Source organism: Platichthys flesus, chromosome 1, assembly GCF_949316205.1.
Source record: "Platichthys flesus chromosome 1, fPlaFle2.1, whole genome shotgun sequence".
In the NCBI taxonomy this organism is placed as follows: domain Eukaryota; kingdom Metazoa; phylum Chordata; class Actinopteri; order Pleuronectiformes; family Pleuronectidae; genus Platichthys; species Platichthys flesus.
This window is the reverse complement of record NC_084945.1, coordinates 10,828,280-10,840,930: the sequence shown is the minus strand read 5'-3', so window position 1 is coordinate 10,840,930 and position 12,651 is coordinate 10,828,280. Positions and strand designations below refer to the sequence as shown.

General features: G+C 39.1%; 1 protein-coding gene across 4 annotated transcripts in view; it reads right to left on the bottom strand.

Moving 5' to 3' along the window:
* Nucleotides 1-12,651, bottom strand: part of mettl15 (methyltransferase 15, mitochondrial 12S rRNA N4-cytidine) — a 56,675-nt gene that overhangs the window by 43,834 nt on the left and 190 nt on the right. For 3 of the 4 annotated variants that reach the window (XM_062383029.1, XM_062383105.1, XM_062382867.1), the window contains exon 2: nt 10,669-10,920. In XM_062383029.1, coding sequence (XP_062239013.1) covers nt 10,669-10,920 — 252 coding nt within the window. Of the gene's footprint in view, nt 1-10,668; nt 10,921-12,445; nt 12,651 lie in introns of those variants that run through there. The other variant, XM_062382954.1, reaches the window with a different exon arrangement.

The window sequence follows — 12,651 nt, the reverse complement described above, 5'->3', positions numbered from 1 at the left end:
AATGATGAATTAATTTACCTGCTCAGAGAACTGTTATTTGACTGTTAGTATTTGACTTCTTTCTGTCAAATTAAAGCATGGCACAATTTGGTTCAAGCAGTCACTTTAAAGTTGATTCTGAAACATATATTCATCGATCATGTGTGTTTTGTTTAAATTCGGGGCCTGTATATGACTGGAACATCATGGAAGATTATCACTTGCACTGCAAGGTAATCACATTATTAAACCCAATCACAATCTGTGTGTCAAAGTGACAAGAGCGGCAATTTTATTTACCCTGCATGCTCTAAATCTTTGCAAATAAACTGATTTATAGGGCAGAGGAAAGCATTGTGGGGATCTGATTTGGAGGCAATGAGTGACAGCTGTGGAAAAACTGAATGGACACTGAAAGAAATGGAAAGGGAGGGACCTCTACTGTGAGGATGAGTCATCACTCTCCTCCACCCCCCCCCAAACTGCCTGTTTTTGTCTTGCAGGTTGAAGATTTACTGAGCTACATTTTCTTTGCAGGAAACATTCAATTTCACATTAAACTGAACGCAGACCATAAAAAAGCAAATTATAGTGAGTACTATAGTACTATAGAGTACTATATCATGAGTCAAATCTGCAGGAGGTTTCCAGCAAATGTCCAGTAGCTGCTAAAAATCTATTTACAGTTAGTACTAAGATATCCTGAACATAAACAGATTACACATGTATCACCTTTTCATTCTTCAGTCTGCTTAAACACAGTTAGACTAGGATACATTTTCAAAATGTTACTGGAGCAGGATTTAATGTCTTAAAATTTCTGAAAATTACAACTACCTTATCTGTAAAGGAGATTTTCGGGGAAACTCAGCAAAGTGGCTCCAGGATGCTGATTCTTAAAATCAGCAAAGACTTCAGCCTCACCTCTGTGCTATGTAACTGTGCGAGGCAGCCATTCGTGATAATTGAATTTATGTTTCCCACAGTCAAACAGGTTAGTTTGGGGTTGGGAGGGGGGTTGCTGTGAGTGAAATCCTCACTATTTTTGATTGGTCCATTCAACTCAATTGCCAGAAGTGAAATGGTGCAGAAGGAATTCATTTTGTTAATATTATTTGACTATTAACAAACAGCAATATCATTATTCTTTCACTTTGAGAGTTATATGGCTCTAGAGCATTGACAAAAAAATTGTTGCAATATTGTTGTATTCCACCAAACATTGTGTTTTGCTTTTGTTTGGGTTTGCGACCTTCACTGTGCAGAATGATGCATGTGCACAAGAAGGTTGTTTTCACATTCATCTGCTGAAGGAAAAATGTTTTCTCTGTGCTCACCTTGAATCTGAGTTCAACACATGCAGACACACATACACTTTTATGGCATTGCTACTGGTATGGAAGCCAATCACAGTTCAGCAGTCAGCCTACAAGTGTGAGGTGGAAACAAACCTGTCTTCTGCACATAGACTGAATATTCACATTTCAGTGAAGTCAAAGACATCTTGTTTTCAGCAGTGACATTATAGAAGCAACATTTTTTTTAACAATTACAAAATGCGAAATTTAGGACTTAGAAGAGGCAGCTGTGCGATTAGGAATGTTACTAAAGTAATTGTACTTTCTGTGGATTAATCAGATACAAATCATTACTCCAAGCAGAGTATTTTATTTCTGGAGGGGATCTTCAAGATGACCCTTACGCTGCGTGAATCACAAATAAATTTCCCTTGATGCCGCCCAACCTGGAAGAATACAAAAGAAGGTGCAGGAAAGCAGTCTTGGCTTTAGGACAACAATCACGGTCAGTATATGATATGTACCAAAACGCTACTATCAGACATGCGCTGAAGTCCAGAAAGTTTCCCGCAATTTTGCACCGGACAATTTACCTAACTATTCCCCCCAGGGCTTTTATAAAATGTCTTGCAAATGTCAGGGTGTACAAATTGGTATACAGTCCCATTTCCTAGCATCAAAGACTGTAAGTTGTTGCGAAAAGCTAAGACTTTCACATTTGCTCCCTGAATAAGCATTTACTGATTTGTACCTTGACTTATTTCAAATGTAAACGGTATGCACTCCGAGCATCAATAGACACAACATGTTGAGAAGCAACGCTTAGAATTAAAATGACGTACAACAATATTATGTAGTTCAAGAATAATATTACTGTTATTTCTGCATATATTGTGGTTGTTAACATATAGTTGAAAGTAAAAAGAGAAATGTCAAAAGGCTATTTCTTTGTTTTAACAGGAAATACGAAATAAGGTCAAATATGATGCAGTGGATATACTCAAAATGATTACGTGCTTCATTGGTGCCTGCTCTGAAAGATTTCTCTTAAGTGTGACATTACTGTCAATACAGTGCACCAAGGAAACAATACAAACTATATAAAGCCAAAGAGGAAACGGACGTGAAACTGAAAAGAGGGGGTGGAATCATCTAACTATATTCACAGAATGTAAAGAAGCAACAGAAAGGATGGTTTTCTCTCCTGAAGGTGAATTTCATGGTACTAAAGGAAGACAAAAGAAGAACAGGGCCAAGTCCATTAAGGAGTGCAAAAAGGAGTCAAGCTAAATGAAGGCCTTGTGGTGGAAGGCATGGTAATAGGGATAAGACATCTCAAGGCATTTATGAAGATGCTTCCAGTAGTTTGAAGACTGGGTTGACAACACAATATGCAATGAAAGGAACTGGGGAATGGGGTGGGGGCATTGGAGAGGTCTTGGGGGAGGGGGAGGCTCAGAGGGAGGCTTTGTAGCGCAGCGTTATGTGCTGATTTTTAATAGAGTTGCCGTTAGCCTTTACATGACGGGCACAATCATCAGTCAACCAATGTTTTGGATTTACAGTACCTGTTAAAGAGGAGGCAGAGAGCTACAGAAATAGAGCACAAGTGTTTTCTGTAAACCACAACATCTAGAATTGTTTTATAATTTGCTTACTGACTGCCTCAGCGTCAACAGATGGCCATAAACTATCAGTCAGAATTGCCCTTTAGTTTCACTTCATTATCCATTCTGACATCATGATCACGTTAGCAGTTTCCGATTTGTGAGGAAGAATTATTACCGTAACCAATTTATAGCAAATGATTTCACTTACAGGCAAAGTGGAAGCTGTGGTTGGTGTAACGATCACAAATGTCTTGTGGTCTAAGAAAATATATTGATTAAAACCTGCATAGGTGCGTCTCGTCTGCTCCTCTTGTTATTTTTGTGGGTAACAAATAACCCTTGGACTGTTAATGACTCTTCAACAGGAAGGTACATCATTTGAAAAGTGGGAAATCAGAGATCTGCAACCATGCTATCACAGTATCAACATTCAATGGTTTTCAAATATTTCTTTGGTCACCTTGTCCAGCCCTAAGCTTAAGGTGCTAGAACAGACTATAATTTGTAAAGGTGGTAATAATTACAGGTTAGAAGTAGAGCGGACCATGGATTATGATCCATTTGGCACAAAATTGAACACAGATCTGTGAGTGAAAATACAATTGTGCTGTAAATCCTAAACGAAACCTATGTGGGCAGAAATACAAAAACATGTGCAACTCTTCAAAACCAGCAAGGTAGCAGAAAGCAGCCATTAATCAGTAAACACACAAAGCAGTCCTCTCCCCACTTCCTCAATTATGAATGTTATTCAAGCACATCTGGCCACTGAAGCATTAAAGTGCCCTTATTTTGGAAATTTAATTTTAAATTGCGGGTTTAATATGATCGGTCAACCTGGCGGTATAGACAGTGCAGGAACAATGAGAGGGAAGCAAGACAACTTCTGTTATTTGTTAAGGTCAGCAGTGCCATGGAGTGTCGAGCGGACATGCTCTTCCCTGCCAAATTAATCTGGAAACAGAGTAGGAGAGGAGTGGGGGCACCCCAGCTGAGAGCAACAGAACTTCTTCTGGTTGCTGCTGAGAATATAAATAATGTTGGCTATCCACATAAGGTCAGTGCAACCTGCTTTTATTAGCAAAGGTGCAACAGCAGTTACAACAGCAAAAGTAAATTAGGTGCAGGTACATTAGCTGAGGAAGATCAGTCAGAGGATCCATTGCACCTGTTAAGAACAAGAACTTCAGTTTCAATTGGCCTATGATTACAAAAAAAACAACAATCAACATCCACAGCTTCTCGTCAATCAGGTAAAAGTAGAATAATGCCATTTGTTACTGGTGTGAACCCAGTGCTCTTTGATCCTGATTTGTTGGTATGTGCTACGACTTATGGCACTGCACAGAAGCCAACTGTATGCAGGCTGTGTTAACAATAAGACAGTCTGTTCTAACACAGATAAGTGTGGCTAGGCTCTTACAATAAATAGTGATAAAGCAAAATGAGATCACTGTAAAACTAAATTCCATGCAAGATAGAAAGCCTGTCTATGACTAATCCTTTATCACTTCAAAGTACACAAATGCCCCAGTTAATGCTGAGGACACCAACATATCTAAGCATGATAAATCACCTTTTCTGCTCATTGTCATAGTCAAATAATGGAATATATATATATATATATATATATATATATATATATATATATGAATACAAATATTAAAATGATTCCTTAACACTAATGAGTAAAAATTGGATTAAGTGATAGATGTTTTGTTATTCTGAACATATTCAAAAGAAAGACCACCCAGATAATGTGTTGCAGGAATGAGTCATCTCAATCTAGCTGTCCACAGGGCATGTATCTGATTAGCATACCCACACTCACACCAGGATCAGATGTAAATATTGCAATGAGGCCTCCTGTAATAGTATCAATTGAGGATCAAGGAGCCGTTCCACTTTATTTTTACCAAGTTTGGCAACATTGGACGCCTGTGAGCATAGTGATATATGACTTCAATGATTGCTATTTAAGCGACATTATGTAATTCTGCGGCCGTCTCAGCAGCCACATGTGGTAATTTATTGGGTTCTGAGTCTGAGCAATTAAGCGGCTTTCAGGTCACAAAGAAACAGTCTATCAATCGCTTCACCAAACAGACTGACTGGCTCTGAACAGCACATTTTCCTCATGATCCCAGGCTACATGAACCTGAAGATCTGTTGCCATAACAAATACGCCACACTGCTTTTGCAAACTGTGGTATTTTAAAAGTTCCCTCACTGAATATTGGAGATGAACACTGATTTTAAGAAAGTCTTTTTGCAGCAAAGGGCCGAAACCAAGCCTGTAAACACTGCTCGGTGACTCATGCCATATGCTTGGCGCCTGTGGTACAAGATGAGCAAACAGGTGCCACACTTTAAAGTCTTTTTGACAAATCTTCAGTTTGGCTTAACACTTAAACTTGCTGTACCTCATTCTGGCAGTTTAAGCACCTGACTATTATTAAGTTAGGGACATCTAATGCAATATCTTACCTCCTCACCAAAGGTATGAAGAGCAAGAACAGGTGTTTGGGGCATGAAGTAAGAAATTAAGAGGTCAATTCTCAGTATTTCAGGTAAGTGTATAATCAAAACGATAATGAAGCTGGTATTTTAAGTAAAAAAGTTGCATAATGTTGCTGAAACTGCAACTTTCAGTAATAGCTGTAACTACCAGCACATTCTACCCCCCTTCACGATAGCATGAACTGTTACTTGTTGATATGTAGATGCATCAGTTGTAAAGGGAGCTCTCTCTATCTCCTTTGCTGTCTCACTCTCTCTCGCCCTTTGTCTCGCTCTCTCACACTCACAGTCAATAGTGTGGTGGCAAATTCAATCAAACATCAATAAAGTGCAACATTTGAGAAATGATTTACTTTTAGAGGTGCACAGAAACTTTACTGAACCATACACTGAGCTGTGACGTGTGAGATACAGCTTTGTCGGCAATGCAATTAAACTGAATGGTGAGTTGATGTAGGTTGGCGGGTTGGCACCTGCTCAGGTAGGCACAGGAAAGCTTGCTATGTTTGTTTAAGTTGTTGCTTAAGTGAACCTGAGGCTGGAGAATGTGTAAGATGAAAGGGCTAAAACAACTCTACGGGACAGTGTGGTGAAGCACCAGCAGAGGGGTTGCTGCTCAGCAAGGCTGAATGATTTGGCGCTCTGTAGTGCGAGGCACCCCATTTGGCTAATGAAGTCCCAGACTGTCTTCACACCACACCCCACCCACCGCTCCACTATGAAATGTTCTACTCATGAAAGTAATGAGGCAGGGAGGGGGAGAAAGACTCTTCTGGCCACTGATAACCTCAGACTAAACTTGCAACCTTATGAGACAAGGGCCTAATATCTGGCCGTCAATCAGCCCCAGCATCCCTGGCTGGAGTGTTTAATTACAAGGATCAATTATTTACCAGCCTCCTCTTTCACTACTCAGTGCTCCCAAAAAAGGAGTGTAAAGAAAAAAAAAAGAAAAACTTTGGCATGACCCAGGAGAAGTTGTTGGGGCAAATTTAGCACAGAGAAAACACTATGATGCTTGTACAGGATAATACGTACAGTGTTTATATTCTGTATCTGAGCTATACAACAACTTCTACATGTATTGTAAGATCAACATAGACAAAACATTGTTTTAAAGCTTATATAACTTTCTTAAATAAAATAATCTTATTTTAGAAAAAAAAGAAGATTACTACTAGACATAGTTAATAAAAATAAGTAAAATAATTCCTGACATATTAAAAATTAGAATGTTCACTTAAAAAACTATAAATATATAACACAACCATACGTAATTTATAACTTGTCTGTCTCAACAATGCTGATTCTTTACAAAGGATGCAAAAATAACATCTTCAGGATGCAGCTTTTGTGACTCCCTCGAATTCCCATCTACTCCTACAACCATTTCTAGTCCTATGCTGCATGTGCCATACAGCAACTGCAAGGCTTTTAACTAATTTGAAGAGACACGATCATATTACACCTTTGCTTGTACTCACAGCAGCGCTTCACCTGGCTGATGCTGGGAATGTAAGGTAACTCAGACAAAGTCACACAATAAGGATCTTTTATCTGAAACTGGGTACATTTAAAATGCAGCAGCCCACTTGATGATGAAGAAAACTGATGTCTGCTTTAACAATAGATGTGTAACCAATTTTATATTATGCTTCTAAATTGTCTCAGACAAAAATACTTTACACTCACTGGTCCAAAATGTACTAGACCTGGGCAGTAAAACAATTGAAATTGGAATTATTCAAATATAACCATAACAAATAGCGATATAACAAAGGTGTGATATTTATCTCAATATTACCACAGTGAGGAGATACAACTCGTAATTTATTTACCTCAGATTTGTAAAATATCTTACTGTTTAAAAACTTTTTGATAAAGTCTTTATCTGTTCAATACGCTATATTAAAAAAACCCACATTCAATGTAAAATGAGAGATAAAACAGATGGTAACTGCTCAAGTCCTTCATGTCAGACTGCTGCACACCACCTTTCCTACTCTATGTTCCATCTTGCATCTAAAAATGCAAAAAGAGAAATAAGACATCAAGAAGTAGCAGCTGGTGGAGGGTTCTGTGGTCATCTATCCATAGCACCGAGTGCCTCTTCAAGTGTCCGGATTGCAGGCGGCCAAATAACCCAAATAACAGGACAAGTCAAAAATGCAGCACTCGTCCACTGCTGTGGTTCAGGGCCTTAACAAGATACAACACCTTTGATTTGTGGTTCGTCTGTTCTGCTGTATTTTTTGTGTTACATTTCTATTGTCATCATGAGTCAAACCTGGTTCATGCTATTTATGATGTGCAAACTCAACACTCATGGCCACCTGCTCTCTCTCTCTCATAAGCTGGCATTAATAGTTCTGTAACTTTTCAATACTTTAATTTACACTTTAGGTTCTTACCGTTGCCTTTGAATTGGAAAAACGTGTAAGCTTTGAATATTCATGTTACATATTAATATATATTCACACAAAGAAACAGAAGAGACCAAAAACAATACCGACTGTGAATTACGTATGTGGTCATTTATGAGACTGGCCCAATGCCATGGCGGATGCTCACATTTCAGAAACTAAACTTGAATTCTTAATTATGAAACAATGTCAACATAACACACTCAATCTTCTAGTTTATTCAGTTTACTTGTCAGCGATCCCGCTCTACATTGCCTGACATAAAAAGTACATGGTGTCATATATAACTATCCACTTTTGCCCGCTAAAAAATAACTTGACTGTTGAAAGGCTGAGATTGATACAAAAGTAGGTTTAACATTTATGGCCTCATTAATTCCACAAGGGGGAGTGTGTTGAGACTGAAAAGTAAGTGTAGGCAGCTTGTTTCTACTTCTACAGCAGCACAGGGTTTCTCCCCTGGACTATGAGCTGATGGCTCATTAATCTATTCTAGAGGAGGTCCCCTGCTCAAGCAGTCTGCGCCCGTGAAGGATTCCTCATGCTTCTTACTGAGAGTGACTATTACTGAGTTTAAGGGGAGGTTTCATAAAAGCATTATAACAGCATTATATAAACAGGTGCACCTGGCTTTTAAAGGGTTTGGGGGAGGGCACTTGATTGGTTAATTGCATAGTACACCCAAATGTAGCGCACACACAGCGCGTGTGAAAAACAGACAACAGACACACAGCTGATCCGCAGCACAATGACCGCCATATATAGTTCAGGGATGGACAGTGAAGACTGTTTGATCGACCGGTAGATCGCGATTGACGGTTGGCGACCACTGCTATAGAAGAAACTATGGTGGCCTTCAGGTTCTCTTGAGACAGTGTCTGGTTTGTCTGTTCTGGGCTACTGTAGAAACATGGTGGACTGTAGAGAAGAAGAAGCACCCCCCCCATTAGATATAAAGGGCCCATTCTAAAACGAAAACCACAATTCTTTGTGTCAGATGATTATAAACTAATGAGAAAATTGTATCAAATTAAATATTGTATCCACATATATAAATTTAAATGGATTGGACCTTTAAGCATTGTACAAAATCTGGCTGGTTGTAAAAGTATCAAAATATATTATGGGCTACCAGTTCAAATTGCCTACCTGCAAACACATTTACAGCCAGCTGTCCTGTGTGGGAGGCAGCAGGACACCGAAAGGCTCCATTTACACACTTTAGTTTAACTGCAGTATTTGCCCTGACACCCATCATCGCTTAAGTACTCCATTCATATGTACTCTGCTTCAGCTGACAAGAGCAATTACATATTGATGATTATTTTAGCCATTCATACTACTAATATCACTGCCGTCAGTGATTATAGTGGACATTTGTCTGATATTAGGGAAGGGGTTCCTCTTCACAGCAGTGACACAAACACTTCACCACCACATACTTGCCTGTGTCAGAGAGTTATGTCAGACTGCAGATTTCTAATTGCCTGACTAAGACTGACAGAGCATTTAGCTGTCCCTACAGCTTACAGAGCATGCGGCTGTCCCTACAGAATTATCAATTAGTCATATGAATGTGTAACATGACAAGGTTCAAGAACCCCTAATATCTTTGTAATGTTGCTGTGGCTATAAAATAATCAGTGAAACTGCAATAATATGTATCACATTAATAAATAAATCAACAGATAAGACTTAAAATATCTGAATGTAATAGATAACATTTCCACAGAATGTCAACTGATTGTGTGCAACAGCATGAACTGTACAAAAAAGGATCTATCAAACTGTTTTTAATAGCATCTGATTGGCAAGCTGTCTTGGGACAGTTGGCAAATGGGCGGGCAGCGGAGGAGTTTAGAGGTGCTAAAGTTCAGGCAGGAGCGACGCAGCACCCTGTGTACTGCCAACAGACTTACAGTGGCGCAATTCCTGACTAAGTTGTTGACCCATGGCCCCCACCTGCCTTGACTATGCATTATATTGGAGGGGGGCATCACTTCCCCTCCTATGCTGCTTGCCACACCAGAAGGCTTTTGACTCATGCCCATCTGTCCTCATAGTACATACATTAAGGGAAAGCCAAGATGCAGGCACCCTGTACAATTTCCTCTTTGCCTTTATAACAAGCCATGATATAATGTGTGAAGGGATTTTTTTTTACCTTAGAAACTAACATCTCAGTAAACACAACAATCAGTAAAGTAGTTATTTCCACTTCCACTACATTATCTTCAAATTGCAATTAAAGGAATAATACTACAAGCATTTTCAAATGTACTTATTACCATTGGCATTTTTTTATTTTTTTATTACACATATCATTAAGCTAACGCTTTTATCCAAAGCGACTTACAATTTGTGCATTCAACCATGAGGGTACAAACTCAAAACAGCAAGAATCATCTAAGTATCGAGCCGTATCGACATGTATGACACTGGTAGGTGTTCAATAAGTTCTGACACACATTAGATGGACAGAACGTACGAAACATCTCTCAGTATGAGTTTGCATGTCTATGCCATTACCAGGGCAACCAAGGCAGGCCAGATCACAATGTCTGAAATAGAAACTAATCACTTGCAAATATCAGTGTGGACAGTGTGAAGGATTAATTTCAGTCACACATGAAATGTTCCAGTCTAAACATATTCTAAGAACTTTTTTACCATTGAATACATTGTATTGTCGATAATGCTAATAAGGAGGAGGTAAAATTATAGCATTGATTTTTGTTTAAATACTTTCACATGACACAGATTTGGTCTGAATAAATGTCATTTGAATAGATCAACTTTTCCTAAAGCCATCAAAAATAGGCAAAGCTGCAAACGTACCTGACCAGGTTGAATGTCTAAGTAATGAAGCACCTCTTTGAGCATAACAGGCATGTGAGGGGGCTTTTCAGAGGAAGGAGAAGACAGTTCTTCAGATCTGTCAATGTGACCAGGACCAGATGATGCAGCAACTGTAGAAGAGTGTAGGCTTAATTTCCATGACCTCCACGATCTCCACACAGCCAGACGGGTTTTCCGTAACACTGGGTTTGAACGCAGAAACATGTGGGAAATCATGGTCCTTACAATGATCTAGGAAGAAAATAAAAGCAATGTCATTGAGTGTTAATACTGACTACAAGGCCTGGGAAATAGTAAAACTGCAGAATATGGGAAGTGTTTTGAAGCAAGATGTTGATGGAGTCAAGTAGCAGGTGATGACAGACACTATTAAGTTTTAATAATGTGATCTGGTTTACTGGTTACATGAAGTAAGGCCATGTGTTATGTGCAAATATATTTTAATTGTACAAAGCAGATGGTTTCCCACCTGGGGATGCTCAATCAAAACAAGAGGACATCGCTGCTTTAAGCTAGTACAGAACCCTCTTAACGGTTGCACCCATTACAAAATACCTCTCTCTGGATCATATACCGTGTCACCACCACAACTACAATAAGAGAAAGTCATTATTTGTCTGATTCGTCTAACATAGTACGTGAACAATACCACCCGCACCATGCACCAAAGTCAGCCACATGGTTGAAAAGGTATTCAGGTGTATCCTGGAAACCATTTGTATTGAAAATAAGGGCTCAGTTAAGATGCATGATTCCAGCAAAATAGAATTTTGTTCAGAAGCTGATGGCACAAACACGTCTGCTCACGACATTGGTTAACACAGTGGAAATGTTTAATGGCAGCAGAGTCACACAGTTTTTGGATAGGTTGCAATATTATACTGCAGATGGGTTACTGCTGTCAGATTGCTGGCCAGGCGACACTACAGGAAATCAAATTCCACTTTTTACATTCATACACGTAATTGAAACGTGACATCTTGAATTATATCTAACCAGAAGAGCACTAAAGAAATAATAATGACATTTATCAGAATCAGAATTCTTTTAATTGCCAAGTATATTTACACATACAGGAAATTGCCTTGGTGCATTGGACATAAATCAACAATCGGACATAAAATGATCATTATCAATATCAACTGCTATGAACAGGGTCAGGGCTACAATTGAACTTTTTGGCCACATCACCAAGCCATAGCTTTATTTTATCACGTACTAATCTTTTTGTGATTAGTGATGTTTGTTATTTACCTTAATTGTCAATCGAGTAGAACCTAATTGTTTTCTCATGATAATTAAGTTGATTTAATCTGTTGTTTTCTTCACCAGAGCAATACGTTGAGTGAATGGATGAAGTGCATTATAAAAAAAAAATGATAATAATAACAAGAAATAATATCTATGTATTTTATGGTACTATGTTTTCCAAGGGCCTGTCATAGTAGCAACGCCCACATGTCCTCTCATTGCCATAGCTACTTATCTGCTAGCCATGAAGCTAGGTGTGGGTAGGAGGTTAGCATGACTTTACAGCCCTGGTTTGTTGCTGGTTTATGTAATTTAACCAAACGCGTGACATCGTGCTATGTTGACATATTGGGTAATACTACAGCAGATTAGCTAACCGACCTACCATGATATAGGAAAAACACAATCACCAGAGCTAATGTGGAGCAGCTGTACACAAATGGACGTGTGGAGCAACACATGCACATGACACTGTGTTAGCAAGTGCGAACATTAGGTTTCTTACCCTGACGCGTGACAGTGTGTGGTGGCTGTAACGGTATTTATGAGCAGTGGTATTTTAACACCCGACATGTTTGTTAGCACAGTTAGCTAGCTACCCTTACTATCAATTAGCATGTGGAGCAAAGCAGCACATTCGTTTACACTCAAGGACGGTTAGCCCGGGTGAACTGTACCGGACAACCGTGCGTTCAACTCGGGGAAGTCGGC